General features: G+C 44.1%; 4 protein-coding genes across 6 annotated transcripts in view; 1 reads left to right on the forward strand and 3 right to left on the reverse strand.

Annotated features, from left to right (window-relative positions):
• Nucleotides 1-237: 237 nt before the first annotated feature.
• On the reverse strand, nucleotides 238-5,722 carry LOC108613725 (uncharacterized). The gene is made up of 6 exons (XM_018007370.2): nucleotides 5,320-5,722; nucleotides 4,788-5,104; nucleotides 3,682-3,873; nucleotides 3,238-3,453; nucleotides 533-3,172; nucleotides 238-464 (listed from the first exon to the last, which is right to left on the reverse strand). The coding sequence occupies exons 2-6, from the start codon at nucleotides 4,924-4,926 to the stop codon at nucleotides 352-354; spliced, it is 3,300 nt and encodes a 1,099-aa protein (XP_017862859.1). The 5' UTR covers nucleotides 4,927-5,104; nucleotides 5,320-5,722; the 3' UTR covers nucleotides 238-351.
• Nucleotides 343-14,861, forward strand: barc (RRM1_TatSF1_like and RRM2_TatSF1_like domain-containing protein barc). Its single transcript, XM_018007359.2, has 7 exons — nucleotides 343-484; nucleotides 8,491-9,473; nucleotides 9,541-9,743; nucleotides 13,622-13,788; nucleotides 13,848-14,034; nucleotides 14,095-14,231; nucleotides 14,288-14,861. The coding sequence occupies exons 2-7, from the start codon at nucleotides 8,504-8,506 to the stop codon at nucleotides 14,493-14,495; spliced, it is 1,872 nt and encodes a 623-aa protein (XP_017862848.1). The 5' UTR covers nucleotides 343-484; nucleotides 8,491-8,503; the 3' UTR covers nucleotides 14,496-14,861.
• rgn (regeneration) overlaps nucleotides 10,553-25,781 on the reverse strand; it is a 50,816-nt gene continuing 35,587 nt past the window's right edge. For 2 of the 3 annotated variants that reach the window (XM_089467296.1, XM_018007355.2), the window contains 5 exons: nucleotides 15,450-15,645; nucleotides 15,059-15,373; nucleotides 14,882-14,993; nucleotides 14,557-14,805; nucleotides 10,553-13,526 (listed from right to left, as the gene is read on the reverse strand). In XM_089467296.1, coding sequence (XP_089323422.1) covers nucleotides 12,020-13,526; nucleotides 14,557-14,805; nucleotides 14,882-14,993; nucleotides 15,059-15,373; nucleotides 15,450-15,510 — 2,244 coding nt within the window. In that variant the 5' untranslated portion in view covers nucleotides 15,511-15,645 and the 3' untranslated portion in view covers nucleotides 10,553-12,019. The remainder of the gene's footprint in view (nucleotides 13,527-14,556; nucleotides 14,806-14,881; nucleotides 14,994-15,058; nucleotides 15,374-15,449; nucleotides 15,646-25,781) is intronic. The other variant, XM_018007356.2, reaches the window with a different exon arrangement.
• On the reverse strand, nucleotides 17,002-25,779 carry LOC108612322 (uncharacterized protein F58A4.6-like). Its single transcript, XM_089467304.1, has 2 exons — nucleotides 17,834-25,779; nucleotides 17,002-17,768 (listed from the first exon to the last, which is right to left on the reverse strand). Exon 2 carries the CDS (start codon nucleotides 17,747-17,749, stop codon nucleotides 17,051-17,053), a length of 699 nt encoding a protein of 232 aa, XP_089323430.1. The 5' UTR covers nucleotides 17,750-17,768; nucleotides 17,834-25,779; the 3' UTR covers nucleotides 17,002-17,050.

Genomic DNA, 25,781 nt, shown 5'->3' on the forward strand with positions numbered 1-25,781 from the left:
TTACCTGCGACTTGTCACAGGTGCGCATCACCTATGACAGGTGCCCAACTTCCCCAATAAAAATATATAAATCATATTTAGTTTAAATATGTATTTCGTCCCTCTTGACCAAAAAGAATTGAGATATAAATAAGCGATGTCACTATGTAAGAATATTGGAGCAACACAGCTGCCATTCGCGTGTTAGCGCATCGTATTAATTGTATTAATCGATAGTTGATATAAATCATCGATAGATTTACGGTAAAAACACGCATTTCTAATGCGAAATTGCAACTGCAAGTTTATTAAAATCAAATGCAATTGTTTATAAAAGTGTACGCTTTTCTGAGTGCGTAGTGCGCTTCATTTTTATAAAATTGTGCAGACGCGTGACGACTGCTGCTCGCCGTTTTGGCCATTCTGCAGGCTCAGCTCGCTGTTGACCTTGTTTTTACTGTGGTGCGTCTGCGGTGGCGGCTCAACTGCCGGTAAACGAATAAAGGTTAGTGTTAGCTAAAATAGATTATTATTTCGTTGCACTCATGCTTACCCTCGATTTGTACGGCCTTCTCGTTGCGGCACGAAAGCCGCACACCATCTAGGAATTGCTGCACTATGCCTTTGCTCTCAGTGCTCTGTCTTCGCTGTGGTTCGCTCTTGGTTTGAACATGTGATTGAGCGCGTTGCTCTTCTAAAGCGCGCAACTCCTCTTGCATTGCCTTCTTGCTACGCTCTACAACCGCATCAAGTGGATCCTCTTCAAAGGCATGGCTATTGCTGTTCATGGGCTCAAAGATATTGCCGTTGCCGTTGCCATTGCCATTGCTGTGGGCAGCGGAATGGTGATTTGAATTTACCGATGCCGTGGTGCGTTCATCTTCCTCGCCTTCTGCCTCCAAGTCTCCAGATGTGGCTGTTTCCGTGCTTCGCTTTGGTCGAACATCTTCCGGTGTCGTTGTGGGCGTCGTCATGTGCTGTGACTCCTTGGCCGCTTTGATTTGAAACAGCGAGGATATATTCTCCTTGGCGCCATGCACTTCGCTAGATATCTTGCTAGTCATTGAGTCCATGGCTCTGCCCATTGACTCTTTTGTGTTTGTCGCTATTTTGGCTGCATTGCTGCCCACCTGTTCCATGGATTGCTTAGCATCGCTGGCCATTCGCATTGCGCTCTTGCCAGCCGCATCGACAGCATCTCGAGCTCCGTCTGCCATGCGCTGGGCACCCTTGCCAGCTGCATCGACAGCATTCCGGGCGCCACTTACCATGCGCTCGCCCGCTGTTTCAACAGTATCGCGAGCACCCGTCATCGCATTCTGCACTGCTGTTTGCACCGTGTTTCCCGTCTCCTGAAGCTTTGATTCGATGGCATCGCCGACACTCTCTGTGGTCTTGATAACCGCTGCTTTCTGTTCTGTGACCACCTTGTCGACGTGCTGCTCCAGATCATCCAGCATTTGCTCACCGTCCGATTCCAGGTCGTCTACAAAGTCAGCCAGCGGCGTGTCTGGCATTTGGTTCTCAACGTTGGCCGTCACATCGACGCCATTGTTGATGAAACGTATCTCATTTACCACCTTGCTGCTGTCCAGCGCATCCTCCTTGGTCGTTATCTCAACGGCCAGCTGCTCATCCTCCTCGGTTGGCGGCGTGGGCGTAGATATTTGTATTTCTGTTGACGGTGCACTCTCGGCCAGCGGATTCTCCTCTACCGTATCCAGGCTATCCACAAGTTCTGGCGACGTTTTATCAATCTCATCGTGCTTCATGGCCGCCTCATAGGAGAAATTCCGAATGGGCGTTCGCTTTATAGTTTGCGGTGTGCTCGCATTGCTGCTGTCCGGGTAAGGCGTGTGCGGTCGTAGCTGCTTCTCCTGGCTGCTCACTGTGGGCGGCTGCGCGTCCTCTGCTTTCACTTTGTTCGACTTGATCGATTCTGCTGGTGATTGTTGAAGTGATGGCGTTTCTGCAGGTGGCGTTGGCAACTTGGCTAACGCTTCTACTGTAGCTGTTGTTGCTGTTGTATTTTTGGGTTGCTTAATCGGACTCTCCTCAGGCGCCGTGGGCTCCATTGGCTCCGATTTCATTTCCATTTCCATTGCTTGACTTTCTGTTTGAGGCGTTGCTTCGCTTGCCTTTGCTTCGACTGGCGTCTCTATTTTCGCTTCTACCAACAACTCTCCTTTGTTGTTATTTGGCTCCTCTGTTGTGGACTCTGCTTTTTGTTCCGTTTCTTGATTTGCTTCTTCACTGACATTCTCATTCATTGCCTGCATCTCTTCCATTTGTTCGTTGTCTTTCTCTGACTCCTTTGCTGTGTTGGGTTCCTGCTCAGCTCCCCCGTTTTCGTGTCCATCTGAAATGTGCTTCACCGCCTCTAGTGTGGCCACAGATGCGCCAACTGCTGCTACGCTGGCGCCCATGAAGGCCGAACTCTTGTCCTTTGCGTCCGTTTCTGGTTCCGTGTCCTTCAATGCACGTTGCTTCGTCAGACTTTTGCCGCTGGCGCTTCGCATTTCCATGTTGCCATTGAGATCCTTGGGTTGTAGCACAAAGCTGCGGCTCATGTAGCTCTGTGCATCCGCAGGACTGCCCACTGTAGCCGAAAGAGCCGAAGATCTGGGCAAGCCCTGGACTAGAATGTGCTGATCCCCTACGGCAATATCGAGCAGACGCAGATTCTTAAACTTGGAGATCTCACGGAAGGTCTTCAGATGATGACCGCTCTCCGAGAACGTGGTGAAGAACTTATTGGCCTTGCTGAGCACCGCATAAAAGGAGAAGCCCTTGAGCAGCTTCCAAATGGGTCCATTCTCTTCGCTGTCGTAGTCATAGAAGCGCTGAAAGACCAAGCTCTTGTTGCGCAGCGACTCGAAGCTGCGGTAGATGTTGCCCACATTGGTCACGATAAAGATCTCGCTGGCCTTCGATATGTGCATGAAGATGATCTGCTCCGTCTGCGAGAGATTCTTCTGCAGCTCCGTGAACTTGGGAAAGACAAACTCATTGAGGCGGCCAGTCAAAAAGAGATTCCCACTGCCAGTCAGCACCAGCGTGGACTCTGGCCCGCAGGCAAACTGCTGCACTGGAGCGTCCAGGCATATTTCCACGGGATGTCCATCGTAGTCCATGCCCAGATCGCCCAGCTGCTGTTTGGCATTCGAGCCACAGCCAATTAAGCGACCTTTGCCTGTAAAAATTTGACAGACTGAGCTGAGCATTTATTTACCTGGAGTTTTTTCTCTCTCTACTCACTGGTCAGCACCACAAAGTGCTCGTTGCCCGCCTGCAGAGCGGCAAAGTTATCCGTTTCCTCGTTCTTCGACAGATAGTCATCGAACTCCTCCAAGCGAAAAGGCTTTCGTATTATGGCGCACGGCTGCTCCTCCACGACTGCATTGATGAAATGCTGAGCCACATGCGTGTCCAAGGGGAATATGTTTCGACCCGTAAAGAATATCTCATTGGAAACTGGCATGTGTGAGAGAGAGGAAGTGAACAAAAGAGAGAGAGAGAGAGAGAAACAGGCAAAGTTGTAAGAGTGTTAATTAGAAGTTTAGTTGAATGGTTGGTAAATTAACTAGCAACTGCTTATAATTAGAGATTAATTGACTTTTAGTTTAGTTGGAGCTTATTATATACGTACATACATATACGAGTATACCACATGAGTTTGCTTTTAGCTCTATTCTTACTTACGCGTCATTATTACGGCCCAATTGTTGCCAAAGGCGGCATCGCTTATCTTTAAGCCCAAAGTTTTCAGCGACTTAACGCAAGTTGGCTTGCTGACTATATCACCATTGTTGTTGTTGTTGCTTTTGTTGGCATGCCCGCCAATGCCCAGTTGGCCATAATGATTCTCGCCCCAAACGAAAAGACGACCCGATTCTGTAATTGATAAGAACGTTTTGACATCAACTTTTGACCAATTTCACCTTTTGTTTAGCTGCTGCTTGTAAGTTTTATTGATTGCGTGTGTGTTCAGCGCCGTAAATGTGTGTGGGTGTATTACTGTATGTGTGTGTGGGTGTGTGTGTTTGTTTGTCACTGTCAATCCAATGCCCGAAATGTTCAACTGTCCAAAGAACTGCTTTCAACTATTTTATTTCACCTGACCCGCTTTACGTTTCAATTACGAGCGAGCCGCGTTCGGTTTTAGCCTTTTTGGTCTCACTCACTCGTGGGCTATTTGTTTCTTTTAACGTGCTTCGTGAGTTTGGCCCATATTTATGGCAGCAGCGCCCCCCCCCCCCCCCCCCCCCCCCCCAGGCCACCCCTTTTAGCTGACCTCATTAGATGCCCGAATGGAGTATTGGATTGGTCTGTGATTTCGAGTGTGCTAGCTTAGCCCTATTTAAACTGACTGCAAGCTGGCTCATAGAGCTCATGGAGCTTGTCGTTGAGTTATGTAAGCCAAGTGGAGAATAGTGTCAAATCGATTCCAGTCTCGGAGACTTATGATCGCCTGGCTGTAATTGAGCCATAGTTTCGAGTTGCTACAAACTGTGCTGTGTTGGGCTAACATAAAAGGGAAAGTGCGCTGCGTGTTTATTATTTGAGACTAAATTGCAGCTAGCATGCAACGTGGTCAACGGGCCACGAAGCCTGCCACAGACACCGCAAAAGACAATCGGGCAAGCGGAGCTCGTCTTGGCCAAAGGGGCATAAAGTTAAAGTTAAAGTTTTTGCAGCAGGATTTGATGGAAGGGAAGGCAGAAATTCCGACAGATGGACAGGTGAACAGACAGGCACTTTGCTGAGTCTTGTTGTTATTGTTGTGGTTGTATTGGTGTTGAATTTACCGCATATAACCGCACTCTGATGCGGACCGGATATCAAGCGTTTGACCGGATCGTTTTTGATATAGAAATAGCTTTGCGTATTCTCCGCCAAATGCGATTTGCCAAGCGTAAATATTGCACCGCTGCTGGGTATATCCATTTTGTTAATCTATATAGCTATATAGACATATATATATATATAAATATGTGTAAATTGTTTGTTTGTTTGTTGTTCTTTTTAATTTTTTATTTAAATTTCGTTGTTGGTTTTATCGATTTTGACATTAGGCTTTTGCATAATTTGCCGGCTGCACTCATTTGAAAGTTTTTATCACCAGCTATATGTAATTTATACATATGTGTGTGTGTATATATCTAAGTATATATATAAACACTGTCGTTGCGTGTCTGTAGCTGTGATATTGGCAGCTATATAACTCGTATCGTTAGCCCGTTAAGCCCATCGGCACTTGTGGTCAGTTGAACGTTTCGGCGTGTACTGGTCAAGCTAGCGCAAGGGCTGCCCAGTTCTAGCCAGGACTTGTACACATACCAATACCAATGCCGATACACACACACATAAATACACCTAGGCACCTAGACACCCAGACACCCACTCTAGCTAGTCCTGGCTGACTGACTGGGCTGCCCCCATAAATATGCTATGAAAACTGTTTTGTGCTGTACGCCTGGTTGCTTAGGCAGCTTGGCTCCACTATGGCACTTTGAGGCTATTCCGCTGGCCATATGCACCTCTATAGTGAGTCACCCTAACCCAAGGCACAATATTGTGTGGGGCTGCTCGTGTTCAGGTTAAGTTATTCGAAAGTGTTAACGTTTTGGGGTTATGGCCTCAAACTTGGCTTCTGTTAATGGCATTTGTGAGTAATGTGCGCAAATCTCAAGCTTCAAATGTTAAAAATAACATCAACTATATATGTATTTATATAATATATGGGTCGCGTCGAGTCAGGCATTGGGCGTTACGAATTGCTGACCTGTTGACATTTGCATAAAAAAGTTGGCAAAACTTTTCGACCGAAACAGAAATATTTCGCTGGAATTTCACCGATTTCTGCACTAAAAGTTAATTAATTCATTTACTTTGTATGCAAAGTAGCACAAGAAATATATAAACAAAAAGGAAGAAGAGAAGAAGTGGAGCTCTCCAGAAATTGCTAATTGGGGCTCGACTTCGACTTCGTTTTTTATGGCCTTTAAGGCGCCGCGGCAGCTAGTGAATGCCGTCTGCTAGTCTATTGGCCAGCTAAATAGCTTGATCATGGCCCACACTTGCAGTTTCGCAGACAATTTGCGTCAATTAATTGATTTCTTGGCCCATATGAGAAATTTTCCATTCAATTCTTATGCAATTGCGGTGCGTTTTATTCTCCTATTTATTCCCCTCTCAACTTGGCCTTGAAGTGTTTCGCGCAATTTGCTGGCCATGCGATTCACATTCAAGCCACTGCGTGTTCTTCATTAATGTGTTCTATTATAGGGCAGCACAAATTATAATACAATGTGGCTAACAACTCTATAGCTTGACTTATTGTAACGTCGATTGATGTCTTCTGCCTTAGGTGAGTAGGTCAAGCTATTGGTTGAGGAATAATTGAGAGTGTAATTTTTATGTAGACGTTGTTCGAGCTTAGAATTTGCCGAGCTTCCTTTATTTATCTATTTATTATAGATTAAAACTATTCTTAAATCAAGGCTAACTTGAATAAAAAACTAGGACCTAGTCAATTCAAATGAATTGAATGATTTAAATTCAGTCAGTCTGCAGCTTAGGAAACCTGTCTATACATTCTGTTATTTTGTCAGCCCCTCAGTGCTTCATCTAGAAATTTTGTCAAATTCATTGAAAACAAACCCAAATCAAAATATTATTAATTTAAATTAGTATTTCCCTTACTCAATCATCGTATTTTGCATATTTTACTTGTTGTTTCAAGCATTAGAAAAAAAAAAAAAACAATCTAGTTATGATGATACAATCTGTGACAATAACTCAGGTCGTACACTACTAATCTGAATGCTCTATTTATGATCTACAAAACCAATAGAAAAAATTTACTATATCATATGACTGGGCGTGGCCACGTTTTGTGCAACACGAAGCCACGGCGCTGGCTACGCCTATACGTAAAGCTATATCTATACTATAATCACTGTACCTATGCATGTATGTATGTATGTATGTATGCGTGTGTATGTGTGTCTGAGTAATTTACGAGTATCGTCCCAGCGACTCTGTGTGTGTGTGTGCTCAACTGGCTAACTGCAACTGGCTGCAGTTATGGCCACCGTCAAAGGTGGTGTCAGGTGCTGTTGCTGTTGCTGTTGCTGTTGCATAGGCATGCAAGCGGACTAGATGTGTGCCGACTGTCGGCCAATGTGCCAGTTACCACATATAGTCCCCTCGTCATGTCTGCACCCACTTGAAAACTTTTGCGAATGCAAATTTGCACAAAAGACGCGTTCCATTGAACTCTGCCAGAGGTCGACAATTGAGCTGTACATAAATATTTTTAGTAAAGTTTTTATACCAATAATAGACCCACTTACTGTACACATATACATATATATATGTATATATATATGCATCAAATTGTTATAATTAATGGCGCGTACATTGAACCCGAATCGAACGAACGTCTTCTTTATGCCGCTGACGCAAGCGTCGGCAGAGCAGGAAGACAGCTGCGCCAACTCTCAAGACACAAATCAATCGGTATTTCGGGTCAGCCAATTCAAGTTGTCACCAACAAGGCTGGCTACCTTAGGATCGGTCGGTGGGTCGGTCGGTTGATTGAACTTGCTTAAAGCCAATCGATTTGTGGCAGCTAGATGAAAGGGCCTTGGGGTAAGCTGCCAAAAATAAATAGAACTGTTTGCTTGACCTTCAACAGCTGCTGTCAAGTGAGGCATACCCTGTAGCGTGTGTGTATGGCGGGGAGGGGCATGATGAGAGGATTACTAATTGCAGCTTGGCTTAGATAAAGCTTAAGCTGAAAATATATTTATAATTAATTACAGATCTAATATATAGGAAGGGCAGCTGCTCTATTCTATTAGTCTACCTGTTGCAATTAATAAGGGAATGAAGGCATTGTATTATTCCAATTTGAAATTTTTATATAAAAACTATTTTCTTTTTAAGAGAGTAGCTTGCCCATAAATCTATAGAGTTTTTAGTTTTCTCCTATTTTTACAGGGTATCTCTGGCCAGTTGCTCTATCAAACTTTCATTCACTATATTCAGCTGTTCCTATACACTATAAAAACGAAATTTGTGCGCCTTTTTGCGGGATTATTTTCTCTAGCTTTTCTATTTGGTTTTCGGGCGTTTCGTGTGCTTTTCATTTCGTTTGCATTTGATTGGGTTATACGCTCCCCCCTCCCCTCCACCTTAGTTTGACCCATGCTCTGACGCCGCAATCAGAGTGCGAATTGTGTTTACAAAATAAAAAAGCCAAAGCAAAAAGGTGCAAGAATGTTTGTGTTTTGATTATGGTTGTGTGGCACAATGTCAGCGTCATAAGCACGTTTCTCTAATTTACTTTGGCCCACCTCACGTCTCTCGGCTCCTGCTACTCGCGTGGCCTTTATGATTATGTGGGCAGGAAATATACGAAAAACATGAAATTAACTGGAATTAGCTGCAAAACACTAAAACGTAGTCTACTTTTCTGCGTTGGACAACGCTCTGTAATTACAGAAACCACACTGAAATGAGCCAGCGAACTGAGAGCGAAGCAAAGGTGGGAGAAGGTAACGAAGAGGAGCTGGAGCAGAAGCAGGAGCAGGAGCAGGCAGCCAGTGAGAGTGAAAGTGTTTCCAAGGAAAACGAAACAGACTCCAACTCTCCTGCCGAGCAACTGGAAACCGATAAACCTCAGCAGGAGTGCGAAACGTTGGTAAAGGAAACCAACGCAACAACAACAACAAATGCCTCAAATAACAAAAGTGAGCAGGAGGAGGCCAATGCCACAAGCTGCCGCACAGCAGGCGATTCAACGCCTGACCAGGTCAGCCAGACGGAGTCCTCGCAGCAGGACTTTGCGGACTACGAACAGCATGTGAGCTATGCGGCCGATGGTGGCGCCATTTACACGGATCCCAGCACAAAGCAAAAGTACAAATGGTGTAACACGCAAAACAATTGGCAGCCGCTGTCCGGGGATGAGTCCTCCACAGCGGGCAATATGTATGAGAATGAGCACTACAAGTGGTGCCAGGAGACGCAACAATGGCTTCCCAAGCAGTCCGGCACCAGCAGCACAGCAACCGAAACCGAGCACTACAAGTGGGATGCGGAGCAACAAAAGTGGGTGCCCAAGAAGCTGCCACAGGCAGCACCTGGCCAAGATGTGGTCTATGGCATCGATGAGAACGGCGATCGCACTTACACAGACAAGGATGGCGTCGTCTTCTTCTGGGATGCCAGCAAGTCAGCGTGGTTCCCGAAAATCGATGACGACTTCATGGCGCGCTATCAGATGAACTATGGCTTCATAGACAACACCAGCGCCGGTGAGCGCGAGAAGGAGGAGCGCGAGGCCGCTGAAGCCAAACGCAAGGCGGAGGAGTTGAAACGTATGACAGCCGAGGCCCAGGCGGCCATGAATGCCCCCATAGGTGGCAAAGATGGTGTCCCAGCGGCAGCTGTGGCTGGCAAGCGCAAGGCCCAAGAGCCGCCAAGTAAGCGAATAATAATAGAGCATATAATATGATTTTGATTTAACTTTTTATTTGTTTAAATCCTCAGAATGGTTTGATGTGGATCCCACGCAAAACACCAAAGTTTACGTTTCCAACTTGCCCTTGGATATAACAATGGATGAGTTTGCCGAGCTGATGGGCAAGTGCGGCTTAGTCATGCGAGATCCGCAAACCCAGAAGTACAAACTGAAATTGTACACCGAAGCGGATGGACAAATCAAGGGCGACGGATTATGTGATTATATAAAGGTGAGTTTCGATTTGAGTTGATCTGATTTGTCTGAATGATGAGAGAGTTTTCCTGTCCACAACTAGGCTCGGCTAGGCAAGTCCCTTACTATACAATGATCTAGTCGGTCTGCTACTGTCAGTTTAGCTATAGCTGTGATAGGCTTCACAACAAAATGTTAGCAGAGGCAGCTAAATCACTTAAATAACTGAATTCTTTCCATTTTGTAAGAGCAGCATTTTAAGTTGGAGTTGTAAGAGCGGTAACGTCTTTCTCTCTGTGCTCGTTGTGCCGGAGCTTACTCTGCCTGTATCCAGCACAGTGCTCGATCTCCCTATGCTCGCTCGCCTTGAGCTCTCTCTCCCTGTGCTTGCTCTCCATATATACGCTAAGTTGGAGCTCGTAACAGCAGAAGATTCAATCTGCCTGTGCTCTATCTACTTATGCTCTATTTCCCTAAGTTCGCTCTCCCTGTGCTCGCTCTACCTGAGCTGGTGCTTTCTATGTTCCCTGGTAGTGCGCTTGCTGCAGTTGAGCAAATGCAGAATAAAGGCCATAACTCAGTCTTTGACACAGATCTGGCTTTTATTTCTTCAGGCCATCAAAACTTTCTGATTAAAATGCTCTGTCTGAATAATGTTAGATATACTAAAGTATGCATATATTTAATTTTCATATAACACAGCTCTGTGTAAATCAAACCTACACAGCAGAGTTTAGCTAATTTGAATAGAGAAAAACAAAGTTTTTTTTTTTTTTTTTTTTTTGGCTTTTCAGTGTTGTGTTTAAAACTTTATTTGTTTGTTTTACTAAATTAAAACTGCTTGCATTAAGTTTTTATAGATATTTTAATATGTACTGTTAATGTTATGTTATTTTTATTATTATTATTATATGCTCATAATATTCAGTTTTTGTTTGTATTCTTTGCTTTTTTCAATCATATTTTAAATATTCACCTTAGTTCTGCTGACTATTTCGGCTCTCTGTGTTTATTATATAATAATGATATATCGTATGTGTATATATATATTTATATAGTTGTTTATAAATTGGTTAGTTGTTTGTTTGTTTACTTGGTAATTTTAAAATGCATTTACTTGGCTACTAAAAATTGCTTTTCATTTCTTAACTTTCATTTCATTGAAAACAAACAAAACACAATTCGAATGAAATATTTGATGATGTTAAGAGAAAATACATTTTCTTTTTCATTACTTCTTTTCACTTCTTGTTCTTATTCTTGTTGTTCTTCTTCTTCTTCTACAATTCGCAGTTGAGGTACATATTAAAAAATACAATAAATTTACATTTAAACATACAATAATTATTAAATATAAAATATATTTATATATAACCTAGTTAGTTAGTACAATAGTTACGCTTAGCCTTTGCAATGGGTTTTCTTCTGCTGCTTCTTCTTCTTTATATTATTATTTTAGACATTTTATAGATAGTTGTTTGTTATATAAAAAAGGATCTCATATCATGTTAGGCTTATAAATTATTGCTTCCTCGCCTGGTCGCAGTATCTCGTATGGGGCATCCAGAAGGAACCGGAGCAGGAGCAGGAGCAGTAGGAGAAGGCATGGTCTTCTGAGTGAGTTGTAGACCCATCGGGCTGACAAAATGGGGAGCGAGGCGAGGCACGCCCTCTTAAGCTTAAATTGCATTTTATTCTGCTCGAATATTTACTCATTGTTCTGTGCTCTATAATTTTTATAAAAATTGTGTTCTTCACTTTTAAAATGTTTTTGTTTTTTTTTTCCTTGCTACTTGCTATTTTGGTTATTAAGGAAACTGTGTGGGTGTGCGTGTGTGCTTGTGTGTGTGTGCTTGAGTGTTTCTATATGCTAGTTTAATCATATATCATATCATAGATTTATATATATATGGTATATATATGCATATTGGCTGTACATTACTACAATATATAGAGCTGGATATGAGTGCGCGCTTGAACTTTTGCCTGGAAATATTTCATTTGACGCATATTTTCAAAAAAGTGCACGACTATTGCAAATGCTACTATTGCTGTTGTTGTTACGTTTGTTTCCTGTTATCTAGTAATTTAAAAAAAAATTTATTTTATTTATATTTTTATTTATTTATTTTTTGTTTTTTTTTGTAAATAATACTTTCACGTGTTTGCATAAAACAAAACAAAAACTATGAACAAAAGACAAAACACGTTTACGTCCAAGAAAATTTGTTTTCGATATGTTTACTTTTCTGTTGCATTAGTATAGGTTAGTGTGCCTGTGTGAGTGTGTGTATGTGTGTGTTTGTGTGTGCCTTACTGCATCTCGTTTAGCCTGATGGCATCCTGTATCCGCTTGAGCTTCTTCTGCTCTCTGGCCTTCATCTGCCTCTCGCGCAGCTGCTTGCGCTTCTTCCGCATCTCAATGAACTTCAGCTGATCCTCTTTGCTCAGAGCGCCAATGCGAGCGGCGTATTGGCGACGCTTCTCCTCCAGCTGGGCAGCGACTTCGGCATCGGCAATCCTTTTAGCTGCCTCGAGCTTCTGTTTCTGCTGCTCTGCCTTGGCTGCGGCTGCTGCCTTTTCGGCTTCCTCCTTCTGCTTGCGCTCCTGCTCGGCGCGCTCGATTTCCTGTTCCAGCTGGCGTTTGCGGGCCTTTTCCTCCTCCTGTAATTCCTGGCGGAGTCGCTCCTCTTCTTCGGCCAGCTTGCGCTCCTCGGCTTCGCGCTGTGCGATTTCTGCCTCGCGTTGGCGTTGACGTGCTTCACGTCGCTCGTTTTCTTCGTGCAGGCGCTCCAGTTCACGCTGCTCGAAGCGGCGCGCCTCTTCTAGGCGCTCTAGCTCAAGACGCTTCTCCTCTTCCTGCTGTTCGCGGCGTATTTGCTCTTGGCGCTGGCGTTCCTGCTCTTTCAATCGCTCTTCAATGGCCTTTTGCTCGCGACGCTTTGCCTCACGCGCCTCCTGCAATTGGCGCTCCTGCTCCGACTTGGCCTCCTGCAGTCGCTTCTCATGCTCTTCGCGGAGACGCTTCTCCTCGGCGGCGCGCTCAGCCGCATAACGGCGATCGGCCTCCTCCTGCTCAGCCTTCTGCTTGCGCAGCAGTTCTTCACGAGCTCGTTTCTCCTCGGCCTCAAGTTCTCGTTGCTTCTGCAGTCGCTGCTCGCGCAATCGCAGGGCTTCGTCATCCTTGGCACGTTGGCGTTCCTCAATCTCGTGCTGCTGCTTTAGCCGTTCCAGTTCACGTTCCTGCTGCTCTTTGCGCTGTTGCTTCTCCTGTTTGTCCAGCTGCTCTCGCTGCTCGCGCTCTTTTTTCTGCTGCTCCTCAATGGCGCGCTGACGCAGTGCCTCCGGCTCGCTCGGCGGCTCCTGTTGCTGCAATTGCTCATGCTCCTGCTGCTGTTGGCGCTGGTGTTCCTCCTCCTGCTTGCGCTGGCGCTTCTCCTCACGCATCTTGCGCTGTCGCTCGAGTCTCTCCTGGCGCATGCGCTGTCTGCGCTCGCGTTTGCGCTGCTGCCTGTTGCGCTCCTTCTCGCGCTGGCGCTGCAGGATGCGATCGTAGGCCGTCATCTGTTGCTGTGTGGTGGGCGCGCTCGGGCGAGTGGCACTCGTTGAGGTGACGTTGTTGCTGATGACCAGCGGAGCAGGCGCCACAGTGGTGCTCACACGTGGACGCTGCTTGCGTGGACGCTGCTGATAGTTGATGTCGTTGGGATGTTGCTGCTGGCGATTGCGTCCCGGATAGCGGCGATTGGCCGGACGATTTTTGCGAGCGGGAATAATCATTTCCTCGTTGCTGCCCTCGGCCTTAACGCGGCGATGATATCTGCGCACAAACAAAAGCGATTAGTCTTTAATTAGATACTAAACTAATATATATAGAAAAGATCACATTAAGTATCTCTTTCTTTTCATTTGTAGGTGGAGTCTGTTAACTTGGCTCTGGAGATTTTGGATGATTACAATCTGCGCGGCCATAAGATTCACGTGCAGCGGGCGCAGTTTCAAATGCGCGGCGAATATAATCCGGCACTCAAGCCCAAGCGCAAGAAGAAGGACAAGGAAAAGTTGCAGAAAATCAAGGAAAAGTAAGTAGCAAAAGCTTTTAAGTGAAAGGACTGCCACATATTGATTTATTCATTCGCAGGTTGTTCGATTGGCGACCTGATAAAATGCGTGGCGAGCGTTCGAAGAACGAGAAAACGGTCATCATTAAAAATCTCTTCACGCCGGAGCTGTTCGAGAAGGAGGTGGAGCTCATCCTGGAATATCAAAATAGTCTGCGTGAGGAGTGCAGCAAATGCGGCATGGTGCGCAAAGTTGTGATCTATGATGTGAGTGGCTCCAGAAGACCCGTTATATGCTGTAGTTAACTAATTTTATTGTCATTGCAGCGCCATCCCGAGGGCATAGCTCAGATCAATATGTCCACGCCAGAGGAAGCCGACATGGTCATACAAATGATGCAGGGCCGATACTTTGGACAACGCCAGCTCAGCGCTGATCACTGGGATGGCAAGACCAAATACAAGTGAGTGGCCCTATTCCGTTTAAAATAGACAAAGTCTTTAATAAATGTGCTTGCAGAGTTGATGAATCGGCAGCTGAGGCACAGGAGCGTCTATCTAAATGGGATGAGTATTTGGCAGCCGAAGATGCGGCCAAGGAGGAGGCAGAAGAGGCGGCCAAGGAGAAGGCAAAAGAGGCGGCAAAGGAGAAGGCAGAAGAAGCGGCCAAGGAGAAGGCAGAAGATGCGCTCAGTGGCAGTCCGCAGACGGCTCAGGAAACAGCGTAAGCTGAATACAATATTCAGCTGCCCGATGAGTCGACTCTTCTTATGTTTCTATTTTGCGTACCTGTTGTCCTTGCCACGTCGATTGATGACCTCCAACACAACCTCATTGGCCAATTGATTGGGATAGGTTTCATTCCAGCGATTGTAGATCTTATACCGATTGGCCTCACTCACTTTTGGCATCTTGTGCTGGCAAATGAAGCGCAATTTGTCCGGACAGGAGCGAGCCGACCAACGATACTTCAAACTCGGATCGTAGACGGCGCAGTTATTGTCCAATGGCTTGCTGTTGGAGATAAGTTGCATATAGCTAAAATAGTTGCTTGAAGATTAACGACCCGCTAAATAAACTACAAAATACAATCAGTATGTTGTTGCATACGTACGTCGAGTCCATTTGGCTGAACGCATCGTAGGTCAGATTGCGTCCACTCGTGCTCCATTGCCAGTGCTTGTTGCGATGGTCGTAGGTGCCGCCAATCCAAATGGGATCGTGTTCTGTAAAATGCCAAGTGGAAGTTTGTATAAGTTGGAGTCAAAGTTGAGCAATTTAGTCGGTTTACCGCCGGATTGGGAGTCCACACGCTCCAGATAGATTCTTAGCTTGCGGTCCGCATTCTTGCCGGGCTCGGCCAGATTGGCGTTCTTATCCTTGCAAAAGAAGTAGGCCTCGAGCCAGCTGCTGCGCTGATCGACCAGGGAGTAGCAGTCGGTGCCGACGCGTTGGAACTGCGGCGGGCACATGGCGTACATGCGACGATTGTGCGGCCTGGCGGCCTGCACGGCCACATCGGCGCTCTGTGGTGCTGGCCCGCCGTCGAAGCTGACACCGGCGCTGGACGCGCTCATATGCAGCTGCGCCTGGCATGTGGACGTCACTGTAATGGAGGCAGGAGTATGATTATAATTAGTTGCTGCTGCATGCACGACGGGTCGTATGCGTAATTTACTTACATAAACCTAAGGTAATAATAGCTAGGCAGCTCAACATGATGCGGCTGCGGTTGCTGCTCATGTTGCACACTTAATGACTCCTTGTTGTTGTGGTTGTTGTTGTTGCTGTTTATTCTAGCTGCTGTTGTTGCTTGCTGGGCATGCAATTTATTTTCCTTATTCGCTCGTTTCAGCCGCTTGGCAACTTTTTACATTGCTGCAAAAAAAAAATAAAGAACAAATATAGTTGATGGTGGAACATTTGTTAGATGCTGAACTCTTTCAACTCCTGGCACATCTAATGCTGCTTATCATATTTTGTATATCTCTGTGCGAATGTTGATTTCATGCAAAAAAATTAAATAATAGCAGCGCGCGTTTCCGCTGATGGATGAGGCGACGCCGACGCAAAGACAAATTGAGCTGGCGAGAGATTCGTGAATGGATTTGTGTGATTTATTAACGACTCATTCATAAACAAATTTGACGCTCGTTTAACTGACCAAAAAGCACTCGCAGCTGGCCACTAACCGAGCCCAAGCTCGTGGCTTGGTCAACGCTTTCGTTGTCTCTCATTTAGCTAGCTCTACCTGTGTGTGTGTGTTTGTGTGTATTACCACTTAGCACTTTCAGCAATTGGCCAGCCGCTACTGCTGTTGCTGTTGCTGTTGCTCTTGCCAATTGCATTCTATTTTGTTTTTGTTTGATTTGCCTCTGTTTGTCTGCCATTTGCCTTGGCCCATTGGGCGTGACGCACACCACTCGATATGCATATAGTTTGAGCTGTCCATAAATATCAAATGGCATTCAAGCTCTGATTTAAATTCGTTTCATGCTGTCATTTTGTGGCTGACTAATCTAATATTAACTTTTAATCAATGGCCAAACGATTAACGCTTTATGTCAGTTGTCAAGCAGCATTACTTGCGCATTTGCCAGCATTATCAATAAATGTTTCTGTTTGGCTTATTAACATGTCTAAGCCCTTGTGTCAATACACAGCTCAAGCATATAGTCGACACATAACTGGACGAGTTAGCTTTTGGCCTTAGTATGCATTATTAGAGTTCCTCTCGTTAGTTTATATTATTTGTCATTTACATATTTCCTATACATTTGGTTGAGCGCTATGTAAATATATTTTATTTTCTATGCCTCTCTTGCCTATTCTCTCTCGCTCGCGCTGCTTGCCTCTCTCTCTCTCTCTCTCTCTCTCTCTCTCTCTATGCGGTTTCCTGACTTTCTGTTTATATTTCTCTCTTTTAGTCCCAACCTCTCTCAATTTATCTCGCATTTCTTTATCTTTTTGGTTAATCTATCTATATCATTATATATATCTAACTCTCTCTTTCTCTCTCTCTCTCTCTCTTTCTCTCCCTCTCTTTCTCTCTCTCTCTCTCTTTCTCTCCCTCTCTTTCTCTCTCTTTCTTTCTCTCTCTCTCTTTCTCTCTCTCTCTCTCTCTCTCTCTCTCTCTCTCCCTTACTCTTTAACTATATATCCCTCTTTAAATCACTCCCTTAATTTACCTTGTTAACTTTATATGTACATATATCAAGATGAAACTCCACCTCAATCAAGTCAAATACATTTTATTCCTAGAACTAATCACATTCCATTACATTCATTCGAATCGTTTTCCATTTTCAATTGATAGACGTTGCTTCTGTCTCTGCTCGTACTCGTAGCAGAGGCGCTGCCAGACGCCCAGGCACATGCGCATCAGGCGCTTGTCGCGCTTCTTGTGCAATCCACAGGCGAAGCGGTACTGAGCGCGGATGAGGAACTTGGCGCTGCGCAGCTGTCCGCGTTGTATCAAGGAGATGCTGTAGTAGAGCTTGCAACGCGCCTGCAGGAAGGGATCGCCCAGGCGCAGGCCAATCGCCAGCTGCTGCAGTGAGATCTCACCCGCTGTCTGTGCACACCTGGCGAACTGATCGCCCAGCGCCGAGTAGCCACCGCCCAGCGTGGACAGCCAGCACATCAGGTGCTCCAGCTTAATGTGCGTCCAAATGGTGTGCGCCAGCATCTCCGCCCACTTGTAGTCGATGGACCAGCGCTGTGGCATCTGAAATCTCAGCCAGACCAGCCGAACGCCCAGTTCTCGCAACAGCCACTGCTTCAGCACACGCTGCTGCAGCAGCTCCCGCAGCACATAGTTGCCACGCACTGCATCCAGCTCCAGCACCAAGCGACGCACAGGCTCCGTCTTGACCGTAGCGTTGCCCTCGCCGCCGCAGAGCATTTGGATGCGATCAGGCACGGGCCGATTGTAGAAGTGGCGATGGCTCCAATAATCACAGACACACACAATTAGCTCCATGATCAGAGTTGAAGTCAGTCTGAAAGGGTTTTCTAGTGTTTTATTCCTCAGGCTTCAACGTTGCGTACAAATTTTGTTGCATACTTTTCGGCAGCAGCGAAATTTCCGAGATCGATATTCAGCGATCGGTGCGCAAATTTCTATTGGCCCTCACAAGATTTTTGAGCAATAGAATGTTCTTAATATACTTCACAGAAATGTCAAAGCTAACTGTGTTTATTTGATGAATCAGAGTTGCTTAGAAAACAACTTCTCGCATCTGTTGAATTTCCATTTGAGTAATTTTATTTAGTCAGCTGTAAGAACTGAGTTAAGCTAATTGCACAAGTTTAAATATGCAACAAACAGTGCAGGCTAATAAGGAAATGACTGAAGGCTATAAATAGGTGAATGATAAATAAAGTTAAGCACCTGATAAAGAAATGCATAAGTTGCGGAAATAGCTAGTCTGGCATATTTGTTGATATAGATATACTATATCAATATATTGCCGTTCAATGCAGCTTTCGCCGTGCTCTTTTATTACTATGTGCACCAGTCTGTGATTGTGTCACATAATTGAGCCATTCAAGTCGGTTGGGCTCAGCTGTTGCTGCCGTTTGGCCAAGCGAATTGCCAACTGCAATGCGTCATTCCTGCTGCTAATCGTATGTTATTTGGTTTGTTGTTGTTGTTGTTGTTGTTGTTATTGCTGTTATAAGCGCACATAAATTAAAAGTGCCGCCGGGCCCAGGCTGTAATCCCAAGCCAATTGCTACGCATAACTCGCTTGACGACTTCGGCAGACACTGCGACTGTCGCCAGTCGCCAGTCGCGAGGCAGCTGAGAGTCGACGGCGAATTCCTCAACGATGACGTCGCAGACGATTGGCTGACATTGGCCATGGGCCTATGGCTCAGTTACTCTGGTAATTGTTGTCAGTTTGCTTGCCATGAATAAACAGATATATATTTATCTATACACATTTAAATAATATATACTTGATGCCTTCATGGTGCTGCACAGCAATGAGTTGACGCCACCCACAACTATTTGTAAATCGACTCGTAAAACTGTTGTTCGCCCATATGAGCGTAAGTGGGCGATAGTTGAGTGATTTATGAGCGTCTTTTCATTGCACTTCTCAGTGGGAGACAGCATTCAAATGGCATTCGTTGACAAATTATATCTGATATATGCATATGTGTGTATGTGTGCCTGCATGGCCCATTGCGTCTCACTGACCTTGATCTTGAACTTGCCTTTGCCAGCTAAGGCTGATATTTATGTAAATATCTATATTTATTACAGCATCAGCATCGGCGTTGGCAGCGAGTTGCATTGGCGATGAAGTCACTTTCGGTTTTGGGTCACACGAAAATGTGTTTTTAATTTGATTTTTAAAACTCTCGGCACAGTTCCCGGAAAGCAAAATCGTAAATGATAAAAACTCACACGAAACATATCAATCAGCGAAGCCCAAAAGGCTTATGAAACTCGGAGTCTTATGAGTACTATAAAAGATGGGGTAGGCAGACTGCTTAGATACTCTGTTAGCAGGAGGAGTGCTTGGGGATTATTAAGGATCTTCTGTTCAGCAAGATATAGGAGTATCAGTAATAAGAGAGACTCGCAATCTGGGCAACTCATTCTGTGTACCCACTTTAACCCAAGCCTTATAGGGTATATACCTAATATATGCTAGCCAATATCCTCACATCCCCTGCTTTGATTTTTATAGCCTTGCATAAAACCAAACATAAAAAATTAAAGATCAAGTCACAAGATCTTTAGAATATTTTTTTAATTCTTTGTATAACTGAAGTTGAGAAATGACCAAAAAGTTGTTTGTTTTTATTTATTTTTATTTTATTTTTTTTTGCTGTTGATAAATGAGTTAAGGGCGTGTTCAGCAGATGTAGTTGGCTTTGTGTAGAATTTAAATGAGCCTTGAGCACACACCGAAGACTTGTGCTAAGCTGATCATAGTTCAAAAACCTCGCAAAAATGTTGCCAAACTTCCAATGCTGATAACTTAATATGCAGTTGGCAAAAGGCTAACGACATGAAATTAACAAATTACTAATAAATGTAAACAGAAAATATGAAAACAAATATTCGAAAGATCACTCAATCAGCACTCAGCAAAATTAGGAAGCTAGCTGAGTGTGCGTGTGTATGGTTCTTAATTGAGATAAGCGCCCACACATCACTCCTCACTCGCTCAAGCCGTCAGCCAGTCAGTCCGTCAATCAATCAATCAGCCAATCCAATCAATTGAAAGCGAAAAGCAGCATCATTTGGTGTTAACCTCTTGACGGGGGTTCAATGCGAACAGCTGCCACATAAATCTTCGAAATGCTTTTGGATTATTAGGTTCGCTATTTTGGCTGCTCGCAAACCGGTTGATAGCCTAACAAATCGTCGACATTATTCTTACAGCTCGCACAGCGAGCCACCAGCTTATTCAAAATAAATATAAACAAATCGAAATATAGGAAAGAGAATTAATGAACGACTTCCTCTTGCTCTCCCACTAGCTGAACTCCGTTTCGGTTAACCCGTTCTGGGCATAGTTAATTAAGTTGCAGGCGGCTAATTGAAGTTCCTAGTGCCAATAATTAGCATAAATTCCAGCAAAAACTAAAAATAGGCAAACAAAATAAAAACAACGACACAAAGCACAAAGAAATGTTAAACTAAATTCAGGTTTGCGGTTTCATTAAACAATCATGTACCCAAATGTATTGGCTCTTTATATAATATATTCCTAAGCATAAACAGACATAGCTGCTATTGTAGCTAGCCGAGTTTCCGCTCTTAATTAATTTATGCGCATTTTATTGATCACATGGCTAATCGAACCACAGCAAATAACCGCAACATACAGGCCAAATTGATGTCTTTTTGCACGCATGGAGTGTTAAAGAGAGAGAGAGAGAGAGAGAGAGGGAGAGATTTAGAGAATTAGTTGAGCTAAATCGACCACAAAATACTCTAGCACTCGAATTAGAAGAGAATTGTAAATACTCTCAATAGGAATGAATGGGTATGTGACAGTCAGGCCCAGGCAATGCAGAGTAGAGAGCTCTGCTGGGCTCAACTCAAGGAACATTGAGATGAAACAGACTCACTTTCTATAAACAACATATGAGGGCTCTCTATGAGTTGAGTTTACATAGCTCTCTTGCTCATGCTTGCCTATGAACTGCTCAAGCTGAAGGAAGTACAGTCAAGAGATTTATCGTATCATACAGGTTTGAAAGCGAATTCAGGCCAAATAAAATAGTGGAGTAGAAGATTTAGGGTCTGCCAATATAAGCCAAAACATTGCCAATTAAAGTTAGCTGAAGACGACCAAAAACACCTGCAAATGAGATTTCTACTGCATGCTCGCTCATTAAATAAATACACATAAATACACATACAAATACATATATATTTATAAATATTAAGTAGGGCATCGTGCATATTCATTTTGAGCTCCTTGTGGTATTGCTTTTGCACTCTCTACACTTGCCATTCATAAAGCCAACTGCATTTCATTTTAACTGTTTTTATTTGATTTTGAATTCATGGCATAGCTTGTGAGCTATTTCCCCTCGCTTTTTTTGCTCCAGCAGCCAATCGCAGCTGCCTTTGAGCGCTTTAGGAGCTGAGCTAAAATGAAAATAAAAAGAGAGAAATTGTTTCCATTTCTCGCAGCAGCAGCAGCAGCAGCAGCTTTAAACGCATTTTTCCACACAAGTGCTACGCAATCTTGCCCCTTGATAGTTGCACGTCTTCAGCTGCTCAGTTTCAGTGCGCCATTCACATGCTTCACCTGCTGCTAGCTATCAGCAAAGCGTGGAGGAGCCGCAGCAGCACGTAGTGCTTACATGACAGCCATATCACATCTAATATGCCGCTTGGCTGTGCCAGTTGAGATTGTCCTGTTTAGTTAGTTTGTTCCTTTTATTCCTTTTTGTTTTTGGTGCTTTACTTTTTGCATGGTAATCTTATTGCCCCTGGAGCCTCGTCATGACGCTGCCTCAGAGCTGTTTCAGTTGCCTTCAATATTATGTCCCGGCCAGGGCAATGTTCTGTGCAGCAGTCGTTGCACAGCAAAGCCAAATTGTGAGAGTCATGTTGTTAATGCTGTGCATTCCATTTGGCTTTTGCTGATGCTGATGTTACAGCTGGCAGCTGCTGTTGTTGTTGTTGCATGTCATTGTCCGTAGACACCACAATCCTTTGACAGTTCAGTTTTGTAACGACTATCAGTTGGCATTGCGGCCCTTGGGTCGTATGCGCAATATCACGCATACGCATAGCTGGCATGAGGCAGCAGTTTTAATTGAATTCGAGCGAATTGAAAGTTTTGCCAGCCTGGCTGGCGCACTTTTTGCTGTGGCTGTTGGTGCACGCAAGTTTAAATTAATTTCCAGTCGAGCTTTCCAAAAAGTTGTTTAATGAGTTTAGTCAATGAATGTTAACAATCAAACTGCTCTGGGGAATAGCTCTCACTCACTCAGTCTGCTCCTCTCTCTCTCTCCCTCTCCCTCTCCCAGTCTGACTAGCTGTTGAATGAAGTGAGTATTGAAATTACCCTGCAGCTACAGTCAGCCGGCTATGTCGATTAGTTGCTCAAATATTTGGAACGCAGACACAGGCACAGTCACCCGCCATTCACTGACTCATCCTCTATATCCCAAGACCCAACCCAACCCATTTTCTGGGAACTTCACAATGGCAATGCTTTGTATGCCAATTGGATACGATTTAAATATGTTTTCGTTTTTTCTCCTATTTTTTATTTTTTTATTTTTTGGGTCACTTCATCAACTGTTTCAGTTATCAATCATTTCCGCTCCATGAGCAATAGCAAAACTACCTGCACAACTATGATATAACCTTTTTTTTCCCCCGTCTGTTGCTTCGACTCAATATCAGCTGCATCGCATCGCATTAGCTCTGACTTTGACTCAAAACACGTACTCAGCGCCCAAGTATGCGCGATGACTGACTGATATAACCCATTCGCTGACCCCTTCCCTTCCCTTCGGCTGTTTTCTGTGTGCATTTCAAATTGTCAGCTGGATTTGCGTGCGAGGCGCAGGCGCCAGCGACGACGTCAGCCTCTATACTCAAGCTGGAGCTATAACTACAGCCACAGCGACTATAAATGACAATAACAGCCTACAAAATCTACAGCAAATATTATGAGAGAAACAGCTATAAAAACAACAACAACATCAGCAGCAGCAGCAGCAGCAAGAATTTGCTCTCAAGTGATGTCATACATTTGAATTTATGTCGAACTGTAGCCTCAGCCTCTTTAATCTCCATTCGCCTAGCGCCGCCGATGATGTAAATATGTGTTGTATTTTGTTTTTGCCTCGAACTTCGTTTCAATTACAGTCTAGGTTTATTTTTTGTTGCTTATGTTTTTTTTTAGTTATTTTTTTAATGAATTTTTTATGGCCTTTCTGTTTGCATTGACATCAAAATGTCGCTTGAATTGTTGAAATATATTTTCAATTAATTATTTGCAGCACTGAAAAGAACAGTTTTTTTTTTTTTTTGGCTTTTCTTTTCTTTTTGTTTTGTTTTTAATTTCTGCGCAAATATTTGTACAAATTAATGACACGCAAACACGCAGTGAGAGAAATAAGTTAGCTTTCCAAATTTTCTTTAAGCCGAGGAAAAATATGCTGAGCCATGGACAATGGACAACAGAAATATTTTGTTTGTTTGCCGCTTTGGGGCTGAAAGCAAATTTGTGGCGCGTGTCTGTGACACAGTTGACACTTTTTACACAGCTGACCAGGGCCCAAGTCCTGGCCAGCTCCTAGCTCATTCTATTGTGTGCGTGTGGGACGCATTTTGTGTAGCTAGTTTTGCTGCTCGATAAACTCTGCTCTGGCCGACAGCCTGTTGTTGTGCATGTCAACAATAAATCAAAAGTTTTATCTTGTTTGCATGCCCTAAGATCAAGTGACATAACCATAGCCATAGCCATAGCCAGAGCCAGAGCCATAACCAGAGCCAGAGCCAGAGCCAGAGCCAAATGGCCAGACATATTACTGCGTCAGCCCTCATGCCAACATCATTTGCAGTCTCAACAGTTGAACTAGTTGCAGCCGCATTGTGGAGCATTTTTATGTGGCTGCTGCTATCATAATGACAAGCATTTTGCTAGGCATCAGGCATCAGGCATCAGATACATGGAGGAGATTTGCCTGCGATCCTTGTGGCAGCGTACATTGCGTACTCAATCATGCCGTCAAATTGTTTGCCAACATGTTGAAAATCCGCTTGCCAGACGCAAACACACTTACACACACACACACACACTCACAGAGTTTGATTTCCATTTACAATTCTCTTTTCTTTATTTTTTTTCCGCACATGCATGAAAATTATTTCTGTTTAGCTGTAATTTATTGTCCTTGCGCGGAGTCGATGTTTATCCTGCAGCTTCGCTGTTGACCCAATGGCTATGCAAAGTCTGCGTCAATTTATTGACCGACTTCGCCGTGTGTGTGTGTGTTTCGTGTGGGCGTGGCTGATTAATAAGCGCCCCATTTGGGCATGCAAACATCTATGTATTTAAATTTGCTGACTTAAATGTCAAGGCAAACATCACGTCTCACAAATCAAACGCGAGTCATAAAAATCAAATTGGAATTCTAAATCTAAATCTAAATCCAAAACCATCAAAATGACGCTTCAAGCGACAAATTTGGTTAAACAAAAAATATATAAACAGCGCGAAAAAACATGACAGCAAATTACATGCAAATTACGTTTATAAAAGGTGACTAAGACAATTTGCCTTAAAGATCTGTGGGCGTGATTGTGCAGCCACCGGGTGAGTCAGCTACGTCTTATCACAGCTCTGAGTGGGCCACGTGAGAGACTCTTCATGTGCTCGGTCACCGTCGAATGGCCGACCAAGTGGCTGCATTTCATTTTGTAAAAGTTGCGACTTTGCGTGTCGCAAATTGAATAAATATTTGATAGCAGCTCGCTTAAATCAATATTTGTGTGGCATTCAACAATCTGTTGTGGCTTATCGTTGTTGAAAATTTAAAGCCACAAATGGTTATATTGGCCATTATTACGCATACGCCACGTGCGGCGAATAAGAGAGAAAGAGAGAGAGAGAGCGAGAGACGCCGATAAATGCAATTGTCATACGAATGTGAATGAATATTGAATGTGCTTTGGCATACCCTGCTAACCAGCTAAGTGTGTCAAGCGGGTGTGTTGAACTGCAGACATGATGCAACTAAATGAACATTTTAGAGAGCAACTGTGTCGAGTGTTGAAAAGTGATCGACATTGCCATCGACATGCCAGCCACTATCGATAGGCAGCTCGATTAATCACTGCGACCAAAATGAGTATTCAGGGCTGCAAAACACTTCCATCTAGGATATCTATAATTTTGTTGCAATGCCGAGCACTTTACTTAATTATATGGCTGAGGCCATAACACGCCCACTTTGATTAATGGGTCAGCCCTATCGCCTTAGCACTAGCTGACATAGTTGTTGTTGTTGTTGTTGTTGCTGCGGTTTCGATAGGGGGAATTGTGAACGTATGCCGCAAGCGGCGCTTAACGTATTGCACGTGACGATAGTGTTAAAAATAAACATAAATAAATGCGGCGCTGCTGCGGGCAAAACGCCGACGAAAATAAATAAAGTGCAAATGAAAATGGAAAACTGTTAAAAGCGAAAGATGAAAACGCAAATCGCCGCCTCGCACTGCGCCAAATGTGTGCGGTAAATATTGATTGGACGAACGAGCCAAGGTAAAGTCAAGCCACAATTGTGGATGCTGCAGCAGGAAAGGAACGCTGCAGGGGGGAGCAGCGGCGAGAGGCGAACGAGTGCGCAAGAGATTGAACTTTGCAACTTTTATATGCAGCACATACGGCTGGCCACAAAATATTTATTAGAATTAATGCAGGCGCCATCATTGCGATGCACTTTATGAAATTGGATTTTACGATCAAAGTTTGCAGAGACAAAAATTTTAAGTAATATTAATAATTGCAATAAAT

The sequence above is a fragment of the Drosophila arizonae genome, chromosome 4, assembly GCF_054131065.1.
Source record: "Drosophila arizonae isolate 15081-1271.41 chromosome 4, UAZ_ARI_1.0, whole genome shotgun sequence".
NCBI lineage: Eukaryota > Metazoa > Arthropoda > Insecta > Diptera > Drosophilidae > Drosophila > Drosophila arizonae.